Source organism: Amblyomma americanum, chromosome 1 (genome assembly GCF_052857255.1).
Source record: "Amblyomma americanum isolate KBUSLIRL-KWMA chromosome 1, ASM5285725v1, whole genome shotgun sequence".
Taxonomy (NCBI): Eukaryota; Metazoa; Arthropoda; class Arachnida; order Ixodida; family Ixodidae; genus Amblyomma; species Amblyomma americanum.
The window spans coordinates 37,799,810-37,824,880 of NC_135497.1; the positions used below are offsets into that span (position 1 = coordinate 37,799,810).

The window sequence follows — 25,071 nt, forward strand, 5'->3', positions numbered from 1 at the left end:
CAGTGGAATGTCAGCTCTCCTCAGGGATGAAGTTTCCCACGTCGACGGCAATACCCTAACACATAACCTAGCGACCAAAGGAAGCAACTTTAAAGCGGCCCCAGAGCAGTGTTGCAACGCCACCAGTCATAGCATTGTTTGCGACACAAGCATCCTTCCTCTCGGAAGCTGCGTCCATTAACATAAAGCAGTGAGGGACGCTCAAGCCACACAGTGTGCCTCTACCTCTGGGTTAGTGGTTGTTATAAGTAAAGACCCAGTAGCAGTCTCGCACTGAGTGGACATGTGGACTGCGCCGTGAAGGAAGGAGTTAAAGAGGCACGCCATGATGCAGAACAACACTATGAATCAGGCATGTGTCTTTCGTCATGGACAACTCTTTCTCGTGAAGTCCTGATAAAAGAAAATAATGTGGACGAGATACACCCGTAGCCCTTCACTGCAGTGCCTCTTTCCTCTCCTTTCTTTCATTCCCTCCTTCCGTACTTCGCTCACAGTGCAGCTGAGATGCTCACCGAATGCTTGATGTTGGCAGCACTGACTACTATGCACAGGACAGGAACTTCCACCTTAAGGGCTACGTAGGCCTCTAAAACAGTCAATGGCTGCAAGACCATTTGAAGTACAGCAGTTGGTAAGCCCAGTAAGGACTTGCAGCTGAATCACCATGGATATCAGAAAGCGCAGGACATTCAAACAAGTGAATGTTCCTGGCTCAAAAAAAAGGATAATTAATGAACTTTGCCAGACTAAGATTTTTTTTTCCCCCCATTTAGATTGCCAGGGGCTTTCTCAGTGAACTAAAGGACACAAAATGGGGGGGGGGGGGGGGGGGGGGGGAACAGAAAGATATGTTCACTGGCTGCGGGATAAGGATGTTTTGCACCTGCAGTGGCAGCCCACAGCAAATGAGTCTACAGCCAGGCAGTCTACAGCCCACACAGCAAATGAGTTTGTTCTTGCGAAATTAAGGAAAAAAGTGGACAACTGAGCATAAGTCTCGATTAGGAAGCCACAACTCATAGATGAGTACAATGCGGGCATGCTTGGAGTCGACAAATATGACCGCGTGCGCTGGTGGAAGACGCTGTTTTTCCATTGCATAGACATTGCGGAAGTGAACAGTTTTATACTGTTTTACAAGCACCGCCGACAGAATCCTGAAGTGCCAGAATTGCCAAAGATTTCACGCTAGACCCGTTCGCTCTCACACTAGAACTGATTGAGCAGCTGTTAGGATGTGATGAGCGATATTCTGTAGACCCCATGGTTCCTCTGGTTGTTCCACCAGGTGATGCACCCCAAGGTCTTCAGCAGAAGCCAAAAAAAAAAAAAAAAATGAGCAATACAGGAACTGCAAGCTGCGCTACGAAGAAAGAAAGTTGTGCGAGACATGTGCGACCAATCTAGGTTTCACTGCATCGAGAAACTGTTTTGCCCATTAGCATGATACACACCTAACCTAATGTCTTCTTTTACACCTCGATAAATTCTGTACATACAAGGCTCAAATTTGGTGAAACACTGCACAGATACAGTCGCCGACTGATTTTTTCAGACTTGAAGGGACCCCAAAAATAGTCCGAATAATCGAACAGTCCGAAAAATCTGTGAAGTACAAAAAAAATCACTTTATTGGGATGAAATCGACTTTAAAAAAAGTCACTGATTTTACCTTGCGGAAAATTTCCCTTGCTGGAGACAATCTGCGCCTGTATTTGCACCAAATTTGTGCTTTCACATTACATGCTAGACAGCAATGTTATGGCGTTTAGTTGAATACTTCCCACACTTCTTTGATGAATTCGGCGGCATCGGCAGGGCCTTGTTGTCCACAACTCGAGTGTGCACCATACCGCTCATCAAACACACGCAAAGACAAGGCACTTTTCATTCAAATCGGTGGAACCATTGGACGCAATCACAAAACGGCGAACGGATGTAAATTCATGAAGACGGAGCGCCACTCTGTCAACGCAGTCGGAGAAACCCAAGTGACAGAACGGCGTATGGCGAACGTATGAGACAAGCGATAACTGCCCACGACAACGTTGGCGACAAAAGCAAGTTGACGGCGATGACAATCCGACTGCCGAAATGGCAGAGAAGTGGCAGAGATCGCAGGGACCTCTACTGGCAAAAATGAGGTGCCGAAATTATGTCAAGCCAATCCAACTGCAGAGTAAATCCACCTCAATCCAAGATGGCGCCTTGTGGTGCAGGCTGATTTTGGCCCGCAAGCGCCTAAAATTAGTCCGAAATATCCGTCGCGAATATGTATGCGCTTCTATGGGGTGACTGACGGTGCCCCATCAAAGTCCGAATTACCCGTCGGCTACTGTATCTCCTAAAGAAAATGTATATACTGCAATGTACTAGTCACACAACCCTATTTGCAATTACAGCACACAGCAAAATGTCGCTGCCAAGTCAGGCATGACTGGAGAAAAATGGCCAGGAAGCACATACCTGCCCTTGGTAAGCCGCGGGGTTTGGCTTCACCCAACCTCTCAGCCAAGTTCAGCAGAGCTTCGTAGTTTTCCGCAGCTGGTGATTCAGCAGTAGCCATTTCAGGAGCATAAGCTGGCATCGGGTTGTTGGACAGCATGGCACTAGAACCGTCGTAAGGCCACCAGCTGCATGAGCAAAGATGCACCAACAGTATTAACAATAATGGGAGTTTCCAGGGCCACATGTATAACACACACAACACAGCAGCATGCACAATAGCCACCAAACTGCACAGATTCCAAGCTGACCAAGTAACATTTAAGCCATGCCAAAATAAAACAGTTGGACATTTGAAATTAAACCCTTAATTTTCCTTGAAAGCCCCCATAGACATACTAATGTACCATTAGGGATAAAATTCTCCAGGACGTGCGAGTAGCAACCAAAGCCTATACAGGGTGTCCCAGCTAACTTTAGCCAGGGTTTAAAAATACGCCGTGGCACTCTTAGACTATGTGACCAGATGCATGTTGCTGGCTATTGTATGGAGCAAGTCACACTATCTCTGTATTGTGCTTAACTGCATAATTAGTTGAGATTAATTAACCAATTTTGCAAGCAATCAGGATACAGAAAACATTCCAATGAGTAAGTTGCAGAACGGTCTGCAAAACGTCCCGATTGAACAGTTTCTAACTTTCCATATATTACGTATTAGCTTTTTTTCGCCCAGTGCAGATGCCCACGAAATACAAAAAAATACCACGTGACATGCCCCCTTGAGTGCCGCGATTACATTGCTCTCAAACGTTCCGTGTAGGAACGAAGAGATCATAATAGATGGAAAGTTGCTCCACACAACCATACATCCGTTGCTCCATACAACAGTCAGCAACATGCATCTGGTCACATAGTCTTAGAGTGCCGACGCATATTTTTAAGCCCCGGCTAAAGTTAGCTGGGACACCCTGTATATCTGTTCTTTGCCGTTAACTGAGACTACTTTGGGAGGTCAGGTATTAAAATGAAGCGACTGTTAGCAGCCGGGTACATATCAATTTTAGTGGAAAAAATTTAGGGTTTTCAAGGACTTTTCAGGCTCTGGCATAGTAATTTCAAGGACCTCAAGCAATGTTGTGTGTAGTAGCTTGGGCAAAAAAAAAGTTCTTAAAAAAAAAAAAACGAAATAGGCATACACTGCCTTGAAACACCCATCAGTAAACACAAACACATACTGCCCTGAAACACATACTAGGTAAGCATATCAAGAATGCGTTTCAATTTCGAATACTCGATAATTTCGAATACTCAGTCGAATAGTAAAGTATTCGATATGCGATTCGAACCAAATGTTTGGTATTCAAAATCTTGAAGTATTCATCTTGAGCGACTAGCGTTTCTGTTTAATCCTGCTTGGTACCTCCAGGATCGAACCATTTTAGTTTTTTTACCTATTTGCTACAAGGAGTTACTACTGTATTACCTTGCGTAATTTCCATGCGAGCAGATCAACACAAATGGTATGGCAGACATACTTTTGTGTGTTTCTGCACTTTTTTTCTGCTTCTTTAAAGATTTAACACTTTTAGCTCAAACTGATAATGTCAAAAAGTACATTTATCAAGATAAATTTTGGTAGATTACATATTACTTTGAAAATTTTTTTACTCAGTGAGAAAAGCTGATAGCAAACACACTTTGAAAACGGCCTTTTTTCATGTGGTGTAAAAAAAAATAAACCACTAGCTCTAAAGGTTTTTGAGTTATAAATTCAATCTTTTGGTGGCTACTTAATGAATAAACTGAAAATATTTTGTACGTTCCAGAATGTTTCTAATATTTTTCCTCCAAGACATATAATCTTGTACATACAATTTTTTTTTTATAAATTTTCAACTTTGTGTGTGTTTGGCAGATTTTTTGGCAATACTCACACAGAGTTTTCGTATTTAAATAAATCGCCTTCAGAAAGCACATTCTATTGCCATCATTTTCATATAAATTTTGCATTCTTACAATTCACATATTTTGCAGGAAAAAATTGAGTCTTAGACCTAACAAAGACAGTCTTTTTTCCTGTGGTAATGAAAGAGTTAAAAGTTAAGAGCATATCCAGAGACTTCAGGTATTAATATTAAGCATTAGGCATGGTCAGCGTCGATTGAAGCGCGAACAGATAAACAACAACGTTAGAGGTCACTGCGGCAACCCGCATTGGAGTAATGCGAAGGCGTTATCGATCACATAATCATCTGAATGAGAGAATTTATGCAATTCGTGTAATTCCCACCACGCTTCGTTCCAAACTTTCAAATTTGGTGGCCACACTTCCGGTCACATGGTACCACACTTCCAGCGTTTCAAATTTGGCGCCACTTTTGACCTGGCCACGGCCACTTTTTCCACATTTTTGGCTCTAATTAAATATTCATCCGATCATCACCACTCTTTTGACGATACCTCTTTCTAGTTCCCCACAATGGCTGCAGACATGTTTTGGCGACAGGTTCGCTGTCGACATAGCCTAGTAATGCTTTCGCATTAATATAGATTTAAGTTAAGGGAGACTGAATATTAGGTGAGTTGATTTCCACACCAATGGGAAGAAGAACAATTTTTGGAACCTGCCTGTATTTCTCCTCCGGGAGCAAAGAGCCTCAAGTTTTTGTGATTGCAGGTTTAGCTAGCCTGTTCACAAATCAGATTCAACGCTGATGGTACATCTTCAAAATTTATACTCCAATCACTACAAGCACAACACAGCCATGCATGCAGATACAACTGCCACACTTATCTATACTAGTACAACCTGTTTCACCTGTCCAAACTTAACACTGAACCCATAATCCGAAACTTGGGCATACATCAACACAAGAGCACACTATTTTCCACAACTTACTAGTGACCCTGGTATGCATGCTACTGTACAGTGAAGAATTTTCAGTGTGTAATTGCACAGCAAGGAAAAGAACTTGAACTGCACAAGCTTAAGCAGGTATACACCATGAGACCCGACTGCCGACTTCCCTCTAAAACCCACATTTCTGCACACTTCATTCCAGCACCATTTTGGTCGTATGCGTGCCGACAGTTTACAAGTTTCTACAGCATTAAACACTCGAGCTGAGCTCATGCACTGAGCTCAGCTCGATCACATGCCAGGGCATGAAGTGTGTATAATATGAAGGACAGCAAGCTGTACTCACAAGAGGTGCAGTAGGAAGCCTGGGTGTGGAGGTGGTGGTGGAGGGGGAGGTGTGGCGGCCATTAAAGGAGCGCGCCAGCGGCGGCCAGAGCTGCGCCGCCCATGAACCAAGCGGCGGGGATGCACCTGGAGTGCAAGTAAACACCAGATAAACAAACAAGTGGCTTTGATGAGACCCAAGCAGGCAAAAAAAAAAAATCACTTTAAGGGGCCTTGCCACCTTTATGCATAGTGGATAAGCAAGCTCAGCAGGTAGAGGCTGGCAGCTCTCACCAAACTATACTATACCACACACTACACTGCAGCACACAGATCTCAAACAAAATGCAAAGCTAAGTTCCTCCACGCCCACCGGCATCCATTACAGATCATTACACAGCAGAGGTGTTGGACTGCATTTTAGAGCAGTGTAGTATAGAAATGCACAGAGCAATCATTCCTTCTCATTATCAAGGGTAACACCATCAGAAAGCAGATGTCACCTGCTCAAAAAATGCACCCTTGCAAGTGGGTTGGATAGCAACATGGGGAAATTAAGAGCTAGTTTCCCAACAATTGAAAGACTAAATGAATGAATGAAAAAAATAATGAGTAGTAACATGGCACGGCCTCTATCAGTGGTCACGGCCCCAAGCATGACAGGAGTTGAGAACCAAGGGAAAAAAACTGCAAGGTAGCAGAGCTAAGCCTACCGACTTAGAGCATCAATTGGCAAAAGCTGTGATAATTTTGGGTCAGCCATATAGCTGTGAATTTTATCACAGAACCACCCTCGGGCTGTGCATTCCTCTATTCTCACCATAACCTTCCAAGCCGGTAGGCCACCAGTCGCCTCCCACCCTTTCTCTCTTCCCTTTAGCACTTTCCCCTAAATGTGGAGAGGGGGACCTGCCTCTCCACTGTGCCACCATGGCAGGTGGCAAATTGAATTAACTTGTACTAATTAAGCTAGATTAAGGTCTTGAGGCTGTAACCAATAATAACATTACAATTTTTTTTTTTAAGGCGCCCCAGCCCCATTGCACCCTGATCGAATGGATGAATGAAAAAAATATGCAGCAACATGCCACAGCCTTGGGGTCACTGCTCCCAGCACGACGAGAGTTGAGAGTCAAGAAAAAAGGGCAGAGGGATTACATGTTTTATTGCTCACTTGTAATTGGCACCTTCAAAAACTTTTGTAAGCATCTCTCAAACTGCACCCTACAACACCCAAGACATTTCTCAGACAAACAAAGAGCCTTCCAAGACATTTCTCAGACAAACAAAGAGCCTTGCTCGTTTATAAACCTCAATGTTACGTCAACTATCCCTGAGCAAAGAATGCAGATTGGAGCCGGTAGGCATTAGAAAATACCTGTGATTTCATTTCTTTTCTTGCAACTATGTATCCAGTGTACCCAGATGCGACTTCACTAATGCACACACAGCACAGGACTGTTTATACACATAAAAAATATATTTAAAAAAAATTGAAGCCTAGGTTATTTTACATGTACTCGCAATTAAAAGTAGGAGCTTGAAGCTTGGTTTAACGTACTAGTTAAGGGGAGACGCGAGTCGAAAAAATGCAATTTTAAGTAAAAAAAAATCACTTCTGTGTTTTTGACTGCTTTAGTAAATTTGAGCATTCCTCTTTCATGTATGCAAAAATAAGAGCCATAATTGATCTGGAAATTATCGAAAACCCCTGTTAAAGTACTCGCAGTGGCCAGAAAAGGTGCAGATCTGACCCATTTTCAAGCGCGTGAGGCATCAAATCGCGGAATCGTACTGCACTGGGCTTGCCTGAGGAGCTAGGCCTACGATTTTTCTCCCGGAGGTGGGCTTTGCCGCTGCGCAAACTGCCAAGAAATAATAATAAAAACAGCATTTTCCACCACCAAAAACCGAGCGCTTCCACATCACGTGGTTCGATCATGGCCACGCCATTGGCTCCTAGCTCGCGAAGCGGCGTTGCGGCGTCTGCTCTTCTGCGACACGCACCTCTCTCTACGTGCTCCACAAGCTATTGCAAATATTTCTGCTTTTCGTTAGTATGGATACCGAGAAGAAACGTATCAAGTTTCGGACGAAGCATAAATTCAAGGGAACTCGCAGGAAAGTGAAGCGGCGTGCGACGGAGATGCCCGCGGCAGCTAAGCCTAACCTCAGCAGAGGCGACGCTTCTGACGCTTCGGAGCCGGCTGGATGTTCGAACTTCATCGAAAGCGTTGACAGTTTCGTTGGCGCGTCGGAAAAGAAGATAGGATTCTTCGAAAATGAAGGCAGGGGTGGTGAAGAGTCAGCGAGTGCTTTTACCTGCGAGATCGGCGCCGTGAATGACCTTGTGAGCGGCGCAGCATGCCCGGAGTGCGGACGATGCGAGCCTACGATTGATGAGCTGGCTGGGAAGCGGAAAGGCCTCGCGTCGTTTCTGGAGTTGCGTTGCAACAATGAAGCATGTCCCACATTTGTTGTTTCGTCGACGTATTCATTGCGGCGTGCAACTCTGGCGGGAGACTACAACGGTGAAGCGCGTCCATCTGCCAGCGCTAGGGAGAGCTTCGCCGTGAACGTCAAGGCCGTGGTTGCGGCGCGTGCTGTTGGAGCAGGACACAACCAACTCGTCCGATTCTGCGCAATTCTTGGATTACCCAAACCGATGCATCAGAAATCGTTCAACATCATGACGAAGAAGGTGCACCTCGCGGGTATGAAGGCAGTGGTCGAGAACTTGGAGTTGGCTCGCAAAGTGACACCAATTTAGCTGTCATGTTTGATGGCACTTGGCAAAAGAGAGGCCATAAGAGCCATAATGGTGTAGGCACAGCCATTTCTGTAGAAACAGGGCTTTGCCTAGATTTTGAAGTTTTATCTAATTACTGTCAGAGCTGCAGTACCCACGAGGAATTTGAAGATAAAGGGGAGGAGGAAATATGGCAAGTGTTCCACATGCCAGTGTGTGAAAAAAATGTTGATTGCTCAGCACACGCCATGGAAACAAATGCTGCTCTGAGGATATGGAATAGGACAGAGTCCTACAGCACTCCCCTGAAATTCACAACCTTCCTAAGTGACGGAGACAGCAAGGCCTTTACAGCTGTGTCAACGCCAAGTGTGTATAACGGTGTGCCCATCCCAAAAGAGGACTGCACTAGCCACGTTTCCAAGTGGCTTGGGACTGCACTATGAAAGCTCAAAATGCCAAGAGGCCACATGCTCACAGATGCAGTCATCCAGAAGCTGCAAACCTACTTTCAAGTAGCCATCACTGCCAACAGAGGAAGTGTGCAAGGCATGTATCGTGCAGTTTGGGCATCCTTCTTCCAGTCATGCTCGACGGATGCAGCCAAAAGCCACAAATTTTGCCCGGATGGAGGGGACTCATGGTGCAAGTTCAAGAGGGCAGAAGCATTGGGTCAGGCAGCCCCAGCACACACTCCCATCCTCACCAACAGCCAGGGCAAGGCAATGCTGCCCACATTCAAGAGGCTTACAGATGAACAGCTGCTCTCTGGTGTGAAGGGGAAAACTCAAAATGCAGCCGAATCACTTGTGCCCCAAGACAAGGTTCACCTCACGCACAGTTGTGGAGATGGCAACATCACTTGCTGTCTTATGGTTTAATCAAGGACACAAGGCCTTTGAGAATGTGCTGGAGGAACTGGGTGTTCTTCCTTCAAGAGAACTCCTCACTCTGGGCAAGAATTGTGACAAATGCAGAATTTCAAGAATGTTTACAAAGCAGACAGCCGAGGCAAGGGCTCGTCGCTGCCGTCTAGCCAGAAAGACTTGTCTTCAAGATGCTGCTAAAAAAAGCTCTGAGGGACCAACATATGGTGCAGGCCTATTCTAAAGCTGTATGCTCTAGGAGAATGCTCTGGCCTGTATTGTCTCCAATTTTCATGCAAATATACTTGGTAGAACAGTAGTAAACAACATTCGCAACTTGCAATTGCATTTTTCTGAACTTCTTAATTTGGACCAAAAATGGCTATTGGATGCAACCTTTTACGTACTTGTTGTACTCGGATCAAGACCAAATTTGGCATGCATAATCTTTAAGGTATGTAGAATGCAAGTATCTAGGTTTCAATACAATTGGTAATGTTTATAAGTATGAAAGGTTCCAAAATATTTATGCGCTGGCTTCTGAAAAGGAAGCATGAGCTTAAATTCCGGTAAAATGGTGCATGACACAGGTGCACTATTTCCTTGCTTATTTGCACTTAGTGGAGTATTAGGAACAAGAAAAAACTATTTTACACTGCTTCCTCGTGCTCATTGGCATGTCCAGCAGGTGTCTTAGCAAGCACAGTTTTTCACATGTGCATGGTACTTGGAACATGAAAGCATCAATCTATCTTGGAAATAAAAGCAGATTTGGAAAGAGGAGATCAATCTCTATAACTGGTGCAATTTTCATTTATCTGGCATCAATATTAAAGTTTCCGAGGAGCGTCTCCCCTTAAGCAGAAAGGCATGCATTTGGTGTAGACAAAGAACTAGAGAGATCCAGAGAAGTTGCAAAGAAAAAAAAATTGGTAATGAGGAAACGAAAAGCTCTACCTCACACTCTATGGACACCTCAACCCCATCGCAAAGAAAAGGAACGAGTTAAAGGCGTGCTAAAGAGGAATCTGAACTCATCTTTTTATAGCGAGAACTCTATCTACACGTTCGAGGCGTTCTTAGAAACTTTGAATTATTTTCCTGTGTAGCCGATTGCCTTAATTAAATCGGAATAAACGTCCCAGCTCCCGTCTTTTTTTTTTTAACTCAACGTGGCAAGTAGGAGGAGTCCATCAACGGGCCAGCCAGTCCCGTGGCTGCTTGCCGCTCTGCCATCGGTGAAGTGATATGTAAATCAAAGAGTCCTCGTGTATCTTTATTTCCTTGGGCCTAATTTGCGGCTATATTGCCTGTGACTGAAACTGTTTATTCACAGAAACCTAAAAAACAAAATAAAAGCGAAAGCGAAGCCGCCACTGGACTGGCTGAAAGGCACTCCACGCATTGGTTGACTCCGCCTACCTACCGCGTTGGGTTCAAAAAAAGGCAGGAGCCGGGACGTTTAATCCGATTTAATTAGGGCAATCGGCTGCACAGGACAATAATTCGAAGTTTCTAAGAATGCCCAGAACGTGTAGATAGAGTTCCCGCGGTAAAAAGACGAGTTCAGATTCCTCTTTAGTGCACCTTTAAAGGAAGAGATGAAAGCCAGCCAGGGTTCTCTAATGTGGACTGAAATTGAACAGCACAGCAACGGTATCCTTTCATCTTGCCTCTATCAAAACGTGGGTGCCACAGCCAGAATTGATCCCGTGCCCTCATGCTAAGCAGCCGAACACTGCAAACACTGAGCCACGGTGGCAGGTGGAGAAGTTGGCTATCTTGTATAATTTGTAAGCTCAACTTTGCATCGTGTTAATGGACAGTTGGCAACTATGAAAAGGCTTCTAACATTTTCTCCAAGGCATCGGTGCAACCAATGCATTTGTGTTTCATGTCTGCTGGCGCAGCGCAAGTAGGGAGGAAAGGGTACCCCCTCGTGAATGCCAAAGAACGCACCATGCATATGAAGTCTGACTGAGGAGTCACGGTAGTCACAGCATCTGGCAGGAGGTGCGAGATCGGAGGTGAAGGAGAGTGCGTGCCTGGTGCTGCATGGTGGCCTATCTGAGGAGACAGGCCGCCATAAGCACCTCCATTTCGCCGCTGCTCAGCCAGAAGCTCGAGGTCTGGCTCCTGAGACTGCAAAAGAAGAGCACGCCTTTTGACAAAAGCATGCAACCCTAATGCCCCCCTTCCTAACTCACCATCTCAAACAGCTAAAAATGCGTTAACACCTTAGTGCACAACATATTACACCCTCATGAACTCAGTCTTGCATCTTGAAATAATGGCTAACCCATTGTGGTGAGAGAGACCAAATTTAAACAAACTTCAGTGCCTGCAGTCAAGCACGGGTACATTTTAAGCCAGTTTGCATGGTGCTGCCACCTCACGAGTAAAAAGAAAATCTTTTGTAGACCGCTTATGATGTATGTCGCGGGGGCCGTGAAAATCCGCACTCCAGATGGGTAGCTTTACTTTCAAAAACGCTTTGATTACAACTAGAAAAAAAAAAAAAAGTTCACTGCACGCTTAGATTAGTTATAGCATACCGCATGAAGCATGGCCACGAAGGTTACAGCAACCGCCGGCATGGAAGTGAGCATGTGCTCATCATTATCAGCGCATGCCCAGTTCATGAAGGCAGGCAGCCGCACCAACCTCCATGGAGGCACTGCGCGCGATATGCTAAAACATTGTTTTCTGAGGTACGTCATGTGCAGCTGGGAAAAAAAAGCTGCGATTTTGGCCTGCTGCTGCCTCTTCACAGCGTTGCGGATAAGCTCATTTTCCACCGAGCAGAAGCACTTCAACACTACATCGCCCAAGCCATTCTTTGTGCAATAAGCTTTCACTTTAGCCAAAGGACAGTGATGTGATTGCCCGAGGTCACTTTGAAGCAGCTTTTGGAGCAGCCAAAAGAGCTTTTCGGTGCAGATATATACCGTTTTTTCCGGTGTATAAGTCGCACTTTTTAAAAGATTTTTCGTCAGTGCGACTCATATACAGCAAAAACTGGCGCACCACCGCGCACTATCTATTGCCGTTCCTAGTAACTATGTTTGAAAAGTAAATCAATGTGCGAAACAGAAAAATCGAGTTATTACACAGTTTTAGCACAGCATGATTCGCTACCGTGATCCGCTTCAGCGGGGAGCCGGGGACCCAACTAAGCCTGCACAATTGCCAGTGTGCACTTCCTCAGGGCCGCCTGCACATGCGCCGATAGCTCACTGCGGATGTAGTTAACGGCAGCAGAATGCGCTCTGCTAAAACTTTTTAAATGTTATCCTACGGCTAGAAACCCATTACCTCGCACCAACCGGACTGGATGCAGCGGCGGCATGAAGTGCACGCTGCTGCCATGTTTTTACTCAACATGACGCCGCCTGCGAGGCGAAGAAGCTACGATGCGAAACTGAAGTTGCACACCGTTGTATATGCTCTGGAGAACGGGAACCACGCAGCATGGAGACAGTTCGATGCGAGTGAAAAAAAAAAAATTATCGAGGACAGTCTGTCTCCTTTTGATAGGGCAACGAAGCGAACCCCGAAATGCCCTTTCCCCACTTTGGCCGAGCAAGGAAGTGGAAGTCACGACCGGTGCTGTTTGTGAATACTTTTGCTGTGCGCATTTCCAGCGTGCCCTCCACACAACAGAATGACCACTGCAAATCCCTGCGTGCTGCAGGCCTATTTCGTTTCTCTGTTTTCATTACGCGGGGCGACAACGGGCCCGGCCAGCTTGATATGCAGCATGCATACGTTCAAGAAATATAACACGCGGCGCCCGAGAATTTTGTTGAGCAATACAGATTTTTAGCGCAGGTTTGGCACAGATTACTCCTATTGCGTCATAATGCAGCAGTCTGTAGCAGGCTTTTCCTTTCGGCACAGTGTGGTGCAATTGGCACTGCAATCGCATCACTGCAAGGATTCTATTGCCACCTTACAGATGCAATACACGGATGACAAGGACGCCATAAGGATGGCAGCTCGGCGACGAAAGGCTGAAGAGGAGATACCAGAGGGAGGGGGAAAATAGAAAGGCTGAAGAGGAGATGCCAGAGGAAGGGGGGAAAATAGAAAGAGAAGATGCATGCCGGGCTTGTAGTGTGTGCTGGTTGGGGAGGAGAACAAAGAGAAGCATAGCTGTGACGTAACCTTGTGTAAGACAGAAGCAACGCGTGGACGCTGAGGGAGAAAGAGAGAGTGGCGCGCGTGCACGAAGCCTGCACTCATTAGCAGCGAAGTGTCAGTGATCACGGAAACAATCCACGCTCTCGTATTCCTGTCAGGTCGGGCATCAATCGCTGCACAATTATTTGTTGTGCTTGTTTTGTGGAATAAGCAGCGGCGCTCCTTAAAAGCCCTGGTGCCCCGCAGAGAAGCACATTTGCTGTTCCGCGCAGTCACCTAGCAGATTTCAAAACAGCACTATAACCGGTATTTTGCTTCACGTGACCGCATATTACTAAGCAGTATGACTTTACATCTAGCCTTATGCAAGGCAGACCGGTAGGTGCCAAAAACAGCACTATATCCTGTACCGCAGTATAAATTGTTACATTATAAGTGCTCTCGATCAACTGTAGTTTCTGTCATTCCATGAGAGCAGGATAAAGAGCAGTTTGAGTTAGCACTGATCGAAGGTTTTGCCTGAACGCCGTCAGCTCTCTTCTCAGACATGCCTGGCAAGTTTGTCCATTTCCTGTTTTCACCGTCAATACCTCTATGTTCTAGACATAAAACAAAAAAAAAACACCAGATAATCATTGGTACTGATACACAGTGAAACCTCCACCCCACCTCCGCAGCTCGTCAAGAAAAAGGTGGGGCTAGTGCTCCACTACTTGGAAAGAAGCACGTGCCAACTACAAATGAGTGAAATCTGCCGTGTCCCACTCTGTATCCAGTGCTTTCGACCTTTCGCAAAGGCAGCTAGTAACGCTTTCAACGTGCAAAGACGTACAGGTTCAACAAAAGCCTAGTCGGCACTTCATTTAAACTAAACATTTTTTTACGTTCCCCTCAATGAAGCCAGGAGTCGTTTTTGTCACATTTTTTCAGAGTGGCTCTTGCGTTCATCTAGGGACATATTTGGCTCACTTTTTTGTTTGAAAAAAATCTAACAAAAAAAGTGTAGTAGCCTACGGGAGGTGAAATAGGACTGCAGTTTCACTTTCTACACACGAGTTTACTACAGCAGAGTTCTAATGTACCTGTGCTGCCAGAGATACGTATTCAAGGCTTTAAACAAGGTATCCACTGTTTACTTATACACCTCCTTTCAAAAGCAGCATTGTCTTGGCACAAGGACAAAATGATTTTTGTAACAGCTTTTTGTGACCCTGTAAGCATAGCTCAAACCTGTATATGTTGAGGTTTCTGTATGATGTACGACGTCATGCCAGTTTGCGTGCACTGTGCGCTGGGCAGTTTCTCTACAGCTGCTATTCACTACAGACCACCTTGGTTAATTTCAGTTAGTCCTGTTCCCTGAGATGGCTCAATTTTTTATCGGATCCCTGACTGTTCGTTGCTCTGTCCAGATGCATAAAATTTCAGACAATTCCACGTTGTTGCCAGACATCCCACCGCGGCTGTGCTCACTGCAAAAAAGCCTGTGGAATAAGCCTGTGCTCACCTGTGGCAGCAGTGTAGCATGCTGGGGTGCCCTCTGGTGGGTAGCCAGGGGGGCTGCAGCTGCAGCCATCATTTGGTGTGTGGGATGGAGGAAAGCTGGAGCTGCAAACTGGTGGTGGTGGAAGCAGCATCCGCAGGGTGCCACGTGGTGATGGTGGCCTGAGGCCGCAAGCAGCGGCGCAGCGAAGAAGGATGGTGTGAACAGTGGCAGGTGGTAGTGAGGTGCCCCCGCAGCTCCTCCAGCAGCCCCAGCTGCACCTAGGGGGCCTCCGCCACTCGCTATGCTGCTGGTTGTGCTACACACGGCAAAGGGCTGCGCTGGCACAGCCGAGGCCAGGGTCACAGGTACCTGGGCAGCAGCGGCATGCATTCCAAAAAGAGACGCGAGAATGAGATGCCATTGTCTTCCTTAGTTCAGGTGAGCTCTATTTTCCTCATCCCTCATGCATGCAGAAGCTGCCATGGCCCATGGCGTCACGTGTAGATAAAACCCCTCTTCATAAGCTGGCTGGCTGGTTGCTGACCATCATCGACAAAAACAAAAGTAAGCTAACCTTTTCAATGTATGCAAGCAAGGTGCCCAATCAAGAAATTAGTAAAGAAAAACTTAGCCTCAACCTCACTCTTTCAGAGAGAAACTGTGCACAACAGCCAATGGTAACAGTGCATGCAAACACAAGAGGTAATTATTGCACCATAGCAGCAAAATCTTCTCCATCTATGCCTACATTTGTTGAAGCAGCTGCTGCTGTTTTATGTTTTTCATTGTGTGTGTGCCATTAATACTACTTTAGGGGTGCAACAACTAAAGTAGAATTTGGAGCAATTTTCAGAGTGGGAAAATCTTAGATTTCGAGCAGAAAAAACTAAAACTTGGAACATGCTATAGAACAAAGAAAAAAATTATGTTTGGAGCACAAAATGTTAAATTTGGAGCAGTTTATCAGGGAAGAAAGCTTACTTTTGGAACAAAAAACGAAAAGATGTGAATATTTACAGCTGTAGTTTAGAATTAACACCAGCAATGTGGCAAAGCTACAAACCATAAAAACTAAGGAGGTTAAGTTGTTTTTAAACCTGCTTGCATAAAGCTAACTACTACAGTGCAATAATGTTTTAGTTTCAGTGGGGAAGGTCCTACAAATGCTGACCAATGAATTCTGCAGAAACCTGCAAGGTGGAGGTCGATTTGTACAAAGCTGCAGAAAAGCTTGATCCAACACTTATAGGACCAAGCAAAGGAAGATAAAACATACAAGAAAAGGTTGGTATGAAAACTGCATACATATTTGTTTGTACTTGAATGTGCACTTACATAAGAGTAGCATCCAACTAGACTGCACCATGACTAGCCCCAACTTATATGTACATCGTAGCAGCTCACTAGACTACACCATGACTAGGTACATGAGAACACCAAGCCATTCATGCATGACTATAACCTCACTATAGTCAAATACAACTTAACTCTGCAGTGAAGCTCCGCCCACATTCAGGACCGCCACACAGAATTCCTCCACGACAAAAAAAGTAGTCAGTTGTTACAACTTTTCTTGTTACCCAAACAAGAAGCAAAACAAGAAGCTAATCACAAGAAAAAAAATTATAAGCTCTAGAATTTTGACACCTGACTTGTTTATTAAAGTCAAGCACTAAAAAGCTGATTTCATTTACTTGTTGTAATTGACTAGCAGAGTACTACGTGATGCCTCGGACCGTGGCCCAGTGTTAATCGCAGCTAACACTGCGATTAAGTTGTATCCTACTACAGCAGCATATACATGACTAATGACATCAATGCTCAGCAAGTTCTCGGCACAACAGAATACCGGCAACTTTGAGGAGCCGCATAAAAAGACATATGCGACACATGCGTTAAAAGCAAGTGGCTGTATCACTATTCAGGATTCAATCATGACTGTATCAGTAAAAAAAAATTTGCAGACTATCTCGTCATGGACAGTAGATGTAAGCATGAAGTGCACTGCAGGAAAGGCATACTGTATTCTAGGATGGCTGACAGATGCTAATAGCTGCACACGAGTCGAGGAGCGTCCCTCGTCAGTCACTTTTCTTTCTTTGGCTTTTCTTCACAAATGACTGCAAGCCCAGCTTTCTTTGCCGTTTTTATGCACGGCAACTCGCGCTACCAGCACTCTTCATGTGCTGAAGAAGAGGGGATGGTGCCACTAAGTGCCACACACAACGCTGGGACAATCGCCACAGCCAGACGCTGCTGCCGTCACTGCCTCCGTCGACCACCCCGTCTAAGAACAAATCAGAGCTGGTTACTGTCCATGTTGATGGATAGCGCCATGGGACCTATGTTCTAAGGTTCGCGTGCATTATGTAATGATGGCAACTCGCATGTCACTGTCGACTCACTTATCATAGCTCAAGTGCCACCAGGATTGCGCGTGCGCCTCTCGGGCCGCAGGGCAGCGAGAGGCACAGGGCAGAACTTAGGCTCCTTCATGCTGCACTAAAGCTCCGCCTACCACGTGACCATGAAGACGCTGTTGACGCATGCACTGCTCCGGTGGAAGTGCAGCACGTAGCAAGAGGGGCTGGGTGAACTGAAAGCTTCGCCAAAGTGCATTATAGTTCACCTCCATTTTCTCCCTCCATCCTGGCGTCAAGGCCACCCGTTCTGCACTGACAATGGGACCTAAAAGGATTTCACACTTTATACGACCCGCTAATGCATGAGCGCCTGCTGTCACTTCAACTAAAGCGGTGCAATCGACGACAGTCTATTTTGCCAGCACACATGCCTGCCCAAATAGCGTCGACGTTTCCAGCACCTGTCAAATGGCCGTATATAAGTGGAATAGCAGAACAACCAAAACAGTGGTGCGGCATTCATAGCAAGCACACACCTGCCAATTCATTGTTGCGTCTCCACGACTGGATTGGATTGGCAGGTTTCCAACATGGCTACAATTTTTTGCTAAATATAGTGCGACTGAAAACTTCTACAGCTAGCCAAGACATTTTGGCGCAGTGTGGCACAATTTTAGCGAATATCATGATTTTGGCGTAGCTGTTGCACCCCTGCTACTTCAGCCCCACAATGCAACAGTGCTTTCTAAACACGACGTAGGTGCTCCCAAGAAAGGAGGCATGCAGATATGTGCAGGATATTCACTAGTTTACCGAGAAACTGTTTGAAAGAGACCCTGCAAAGTAGCTAGCCAAAATTTAAGATCACCCAGTTACCCAGTAACTTGGGTTTGAATTAATATGCATCTATTTTTTCCCTTTTGCAATCTGACTCAGTATAGAAGAGAATGGGGTCTTCGAACTTTCCCCTGCTGCTTTCCCTTTCCTTAGTGGCAGTAAGATAAGCATTCTCAATTGCATTTTATCAGTATATGCAAGCGCTTAAAATGTGTCAAATGAGTCAACTCCGGCTTGATTACCAGTGCCACATTCATTTCATCACTGCTGTGATATGTAATATTTGCTGCAACAACCACCTTGCAAGACTGCACAGTCCCAGTCAAGCCTATAAAATAGTTTTCTCGCAATGCCTCTCTAGAAGAGTTTTATGGCGGGCTAGTGGTGCTTCTCGTTCATGATTGAACTGCGCGAAAGAATCATGAACGAGAAGCACAAACTAGCCCACCGGAAAACCCTTCTTGAACATATTTCTCCTAACCTGGGCTCTAGTCTGTCTGTCTCTGCATTCTGTGTGCGTACGTGTTTCTAGTCTCTGTCCCAGTTCTTTTCGCACAGTTTAATCATAATCATGTCTCTTCAATGCCATAAAAATGAAAATGTTTAAACAAACAAAGAATACTCAGCTTCTGCACCATGCTTACATCTGCAGGATACAATCCCAAAGTCCTAGCCCCCCATACCCCACCCCCTAGAATGACACACACAACTAAGAGGAGGTCCCTTGCTCAAGGAGAAAAGCGAAATGGCAACACTGCTAAACATTCAGCTGTAAATTATGCAACTGTAGAAAAAAAATGGAACGGTGAATCTGTGTTCAATGAGTGACTGTTACTATGAATAAGTCTTAAAACGGGAACCCTGCTACAGCTTGATGCAGGAGAAAATAATTATGATTCATTTTTACAGAGCATTTTTGCTAATTCCCTCCTGGAAACAGTACTCAAGATGACTACTCTCAGAGTGTACAGTCGGGGACAAAAGTCTGTGCACCACGTGTTCCTCAAACGAAGCTGACAGCTCTGCTATTACCCACCGGCTGGAGACCACACTTGTGGAAGTGAAAGTCAAAATTTTCTTTCATCTCCACAAGTGTGGGCTCCAGCCGCTGGCTAATAATAGAGCTATCGGCTTCGTTTGAGGAACACGTGGTACACAGACTTTTCTCCCCGACTGTACATGGCAGTAAAAGGGTTCAAGCTAAATGTGTCATCTGACCAAGTATCTGCTGCAGACTGCAAGCAGACATTGTAGGCATGTCTGATCATGTATCTGCTACAGACTGCAACCAAACACTGTTGGCACTGCACATGGGCTTTTGCAACAGAATTAAAATCCTGCATGTGCAAACTTCAGCATTCCCATGGGTGCTATAACATTCCACAGGCAAAGCTAAACCAAAAATATGTGTGCAATATTTATTGCAAAGCACCTTCAAAGCATAAACCACCATAATGTTCTGGACGACTCAAAAGAACTTAGTAAAGAATAAAGGAAGCCACAGACATCCAAGGAAATCTTGTGGAATCCAAATGTCCCTGGTAAAAAATCCCATATGCGTGGCGACACTATGTAAAAGCACCTAAATAACACTAAATAAAGATATAGCTATGTGGTTTAATGGGCCCTGCACACTTTTCACACTAGGCCTTGTTCACATGAATTCAAGAGATAAGCATTGTAATGTAACCTCACACACACACTGCTGATGCTTCCGCAAGTTTGCTTGCCTGGCTCTACTTCTTACCCCACTGCATGGCTTACCATGCATGACACGCCGGCACATCATAGCTAGATGCGAGAACCCACTCACCTGTGCCAGGTCAAACACAAAGCTCGGTGCCTGGGGGAAGGCTTGCACCGGGCTGGCAGCACTGAACAGGGTGCCCACTGAGGGCTCCCAAGCCACCCGCACACCAGTGGTGCCAGCAGCACGAGAGGAGGCCTGTGCCCCACCAGCTGCCCCACCTCCGTGATGGTGATGGTGGTGTCCGACATGATGGTGGTGGTGCGCCATGGGGTGGTGCAGGTGCGGCTGGAAGCCGCGCTGCTGCTCAGGCGTTGGCGGGTTTGGCCGCCAGGCATGCTGCGCCACTGGAGGTGGCGGCTCACGGTACCGAGGCCGGCGCATGCTAGGGCTGCGTGCAGGCACCAAAATTCGGTTGAACATATTCTTGTGGATATATAGCCTAGTATCACACGGCTACTCACAAGAACAGACACGGTTAGCATTGACTATCCACGACGTAAACTTTGATATGAAAGCATCTCACCGTATTTTATTCTACCTCATGCAAACTTTTTTTGCTGGTCCTGGCAGCACACAAAGACAAGGACTGACAGCAAGATCAATGGACTGTCAGTCCTTGTTGCCAGAACCAGCACAAAATGGAATCAACAAATGACAGTTCTCAACTAAACCTTTTATAATGACCATTTCTGTTGACAGCTCCAATACCATACATCACCAAGGCTTTCGCTCAGGGAAGGTTACAGTGCGACCACTAATCCCTCTATTCCTTGTGCAATGACAAGCAAGCAAACAATGCATTGTACACAACTGCATACAGAACAAAGCTGCAGGTTTTCTTGCAGTACACTGTGCCTAGAGTGGACTTGTTGGCACCGGTCTCATAACATGCTCTTTGTATTAAGAGTGAAGCCTCCTTTGACACCAGCTGAGGAACACAATGAAGCACACGGTAGCATGTAACTTCCACATGCTGCCACAAATGCAAACAATGTGTCTAGGTGAGCTGCCTTGTAAGCTCCCCACCAGGCAGCACGTTGAATTGCAGAGGACAAAGCAGGGCTGTGTTTACATAATTTGGCAACCATTGGTACGTCTGTCATGCTGCCCTAATCAGTTTCACAAAAGCCCACATGATTCTGTGAATTTTGCTAACAAGGCATCCAATATCAAATATTCAAACTTTGGCGAAAGTGGAAGTAACTGCCCACATTTGCTCTGAAAAAAAAAAAAAAAAAATTCACATTTGAAGGCATGAATGAAGGGCAGCAAAAGAAATGACATGACAAACACAATGCAGACAAACTAAATGCCAGGCAGAACATGCAAAAGATATTGTTCAGGAAATTCACTAGTATGTATATGTGCCAAGGTGAAAATTTCGTTAATACCTTCCTTTCTACTTTTATTTTTTTGCAAAGCCCAAATTTACGAAGTGTGTAAGTGTCTGAGCTGGATTCTAAGCATTCACACTGGTAAAATATACTCCAGCTGTTTTTACTTAAGCACAGCCATGTTCCAGCAAGAAAAGCAAGCATATATATACTTGAAAGAGAACATACATTTATTTTACAATCCGAATGCTGGTCAGCAATGAGATTGTAACACAAATGCAAACAGGCAGAAAATTTTAACTTGCTGCTAATGACCAAGCATGTTTGCTTCAGTTAAGGCTGACCAGTAATTTGCAGATTACTTATACTGACATGCAAAGTCCGAATGCTGTCAATTTCCTGGGTTTTCCAAATGAGTTGAGCTGAGTCAGCGAGCAAAACTGCGGTATATATACCATGCAGGTTCAAACTGGAGTTGAACCTGCATGGTATATATATACCTCTACCGCATATATAATAACTGTGATGAGAATGGCGCCTTACAAGCCGCCGCAGTGGCAGCTACTACTGCGCGATCACAAGCCAAATTCGTAGATCACCTTTACTAACGCATATTAATCGCAACAATGCACTTGTACTGGAATGCATTTGGACTCCACCGCAATCTAGCTCCCGTACGTACGTGAGCAGGTAACGGGTTATATGCACAGAGCTCAAGCTCAGGCTGGAAATCAGTTATAGCATTAAGAGTGCACAGCGCCCGGCGCATCAGGTTATGCAACGCTCGAGCCGAATTGCTACGTGTCACGCTACTGAATCGCACGAGTTGGCTAAGTAAACGAGGCGAACCACTCGATCGTTCGCTTTGCTCACGGCAACTAACCTCATTTCGCCCAATCGATTACTTGGACGTCGAAGCGAACGGCCACACGGCACATAAGGCGGCTCCTAGGTAGAAATGGAGCACGCTCGGGAGTGAAACCAGCGCAGGCAGGCTTTGTTTTGCTCCGCAGCGGTGCGCGCGCCGCGGGAGCGCTTGCGCCGCTGAGTCGCGCTCAAGTGCCCGCCGCAGAGTGCAGCAAAAAGGAGGCTTACATAACGGCGAAAACCTGGCGGAGTGCATCGTCCGCGCGGTATACCAAGTCGGGCGCCGCAGAAAATGCATGGCGAGCGGCACGACGTTAAACACGCAAGGTGAAGGTCACATCCCGGAGAGCGCGCGCACGCGGCCGCCTTGTCAGCTGGTTGCCGAGCCGGCGGCCCTCGACCAGGAAAGCGCGCACCAGATGCCCGGCGAAAACAACCGGGCGCGCGTCGATCGCGGGGCCAGCAGACGACGGGGGGCTGCCGGGCGCGCGATTCGGCCACGGGCACGAAAGTCACCGCCAGGCGACCCCGCACCGAAAGCGGGCCTCCAAAATGGACGCGGGCCGCTCTTACCTGCGTCGGCACCTCGCCGTGTTGCTGGTGCACCTAGCGGAGTGGTGCGGCGGGTGATCCATGCGTCGCTGCTGATGCGAAGCGCTGCGCCTGCGCAGTGTGGGCGAGCCTTCGCCCCAGGCACCGGGAGGAGCGATCGGCACAGCCGCCGGGGCGGACGCGATCTCGGCAGCCGCGGCTCCGAGGGACAGCTTCAGGCGCTTGCGACTCGGGCTCTCGCTCGCCTGCACACACACACGCGACACTCGTGGCTGCGGACTCGAAGTAGAATGCCAGCGCAGCGTTTTATTTTCCAAGGTGTACTACCTGACCGTGTATACGTATATGCATTGCGTATGTTTTCTCGAGGTCACAACTGCCGTCGGCTAACGAGTCAATGCACCGTTTACGGCAGCTACAAGTTGCGTGGACTCGCGCGATCAAACAGCCAATCGATACAGTTCAATAGTACACCTGCGCACAGCGCAAAAATGTCGTCGAGCTGTCCGCAAATGCAAACCATGCGGCCGCACTGCCTGCGGGCTACTCGAGCCCTCATCCCTGTACCTCCGTGCGTTCAGCTGTGGCAGCTAGGCAGAGCAAGGCAATCTGGGAGCAGAGACCATGTTTGTTTCCTATCAGACGATATCCAAACATAAACAAACGCACGTGGAGACTGCGCGAGAGCCTACTAGATGGCGCCGCATGTTCCGGGAGGAACATTATCGAATGCCCACCCGTTGAGCTGCAGCTTGAGCTGACGCTGGCGCACCGCCGCGTACTTGACAGAACTAGTGCGGCCAAATCGAGAAAAAGTACGACCACGATATCATCTCATGCATCTACGGTGCCTCGATGCACGCACCCTACGGACATCTGCACAGCGCCGCGGAGGCTCACTGGTTTAAGGAGCTAGAATAGCCGGCCGGGGAGCTTTCTAGCTGGTTCGGTCCCGGCCGCGGCGGCAGCGTCTCGATGGAGGCGATTAATTTGTATAAATTGCGATTTTTCCGGAGCTAAAAACACCCAGCAGACGCGCTCCCCCATCCTCAATCTGGAGATCTACGGAAGCCAGGTCAAAGAAGTGCAGGAGCTCAGGGTGCTATAGGCATGCTAATTCAGGAGACGGACAGCGTATCGTCAACGCTAAACAAACTCAAACACACGGCCAGGAGTGTATCGAGACTGATAAGAAGAATCGCCCGCAGTAAGGACGACATGAAGGAGGACGACACTAGGAGACTGGTACAATTAAGCCTTCGTCATCAGACGCATATTACGTACTACGCTCGGCCACACCAGCAGGCCAACGTACTCATACGCACTGCCTACAAAGCTGCGCCGGGCCTCCCTGACTACACTGGCACAGAGCGTCTGGGTATTTGCAATACATACGATGAACACGCCGCGGCAGTCTCGATCGCGCAGAGAGAGAGACTCAACTCGACAACCCAAGGTAGCTAGCTTTACTGCAGAGACTTCACTACCCCTTGGGACCCCAATTCTACGGGGAGGAGACGCACCAAATACCCAGAAAAGGGAACGCAGACGAGCGGTGGCACTCGAACGGTTACGCAACGACCCAAACACTCGCTATACAGACGCAACTCCCTACCCCTTGAGGCTGAGATCATTTGCTGCGGTCGTCACTAGAGGAAACAAAGCAATCACGTCGGCTACGATCCGCACCAGGAGCACGGCCGTGGCCGAAACGGCAGCCATAGCACTCGTCATACGAGCGGCAGGGGGCAAGAGGCAATCTGCACGTGTTCTCACGGATTCGCAAGAAGCTTGCCGACTGTTTCTCAGGGGCGTCCTCCCTCGGAGCGTCCTAGGCGTACTAGGAGCCAACCTTCGAGATGATCACATCGTGCCCCGCTCACGAGGGTGTACAGGGAAACGAACGGGCGGACCGTCTGGCTCGAGGACTAATTTTCCGAGCCGCGCACACATCGACCCGAGAGGAATACCTCACACCTACGCTGCCGCAAGATATCCTCGACAGCCAAAGAGGCGCCACCCCACCCTAAACTCACACGCTGGCAATCCAGGGACTGGAGACGCCTACAAACCAACACATATCCCAACATACACACACTCAGCAAAATACACTCGTCCCAATACGATGACTGCTGTCCTTGGTGCAGCGACACACCAACCCTCAGAGATATCACTTGGCATTGCAAACAAAGACCAGCGGAGGGAAACTCACCCCGCGTCACACGCAACGAACTTGAAAGGTAGTGGGAGACGCGACTCGCCCGGCAGTACCTGGAAAGCCAGCAGGCAACCTTGGACCAATCCGCTAGAACCAGTGGTGCCCTCCCTGGGATAGGGGCTTCACCCGCAAGAACCCCAGTCTGCTATTTCAATAAAATCTTTATTCCTTCTTTTCCTCCTCCTCGATGGAGGCGAAACGCAAAGGCGCCCGTGTGCTGTGCGATGTCAGTGCACTTTAAAGATCCCCAGGTGGTCAAAATTATTCCGGA

At 47.0% G+C, this 25,071-nt stretch overlaps 1 protein-coding gene across 3 annotated transcripts in view; it reads right to left on the bottom strand.

The window, feature by feature from the left end:
* LOC144112665 (uncharacterized) overlaps window positions 1-25,071 on the bottom strand; it is a 132,416-nt gene that overhangs the window by 10,954 nt on the left and 96,391 nt on the right. For all 3 annotated transcript variants that reach the window (XM_077645477.1, XM_077645479.1, XM_077645478.1), the window contains 6 exons: window positions 22,604-22,827; window positions 19,893-20,217; window positions 14,901-15,248; window positions 11,210-11,392; window positions 5,658-5,782; window positions 2,470-2,636 (listed from right to left, as the gene is read on the bottom strand). In XM_077645477.1, coding sequence (XP_077501603.1) covers window positions 2,470-2,636; window positions 5,658-5,782; window positions 11,210-11,392; window positions 14,901-15,248; window positions 19,893-20,217; window positions 22,604-22,827 — 1,372 coding nt within the window. The remainder of the gene's footprint in view (window positions 1-2,469; window positions 2,637-5,657; window positions 5,783-11,209; window positions 11,393-14,900; window positions 15,249-19,892; window positions 20,218-22,603; window positions 22,828-25,071) is intronic.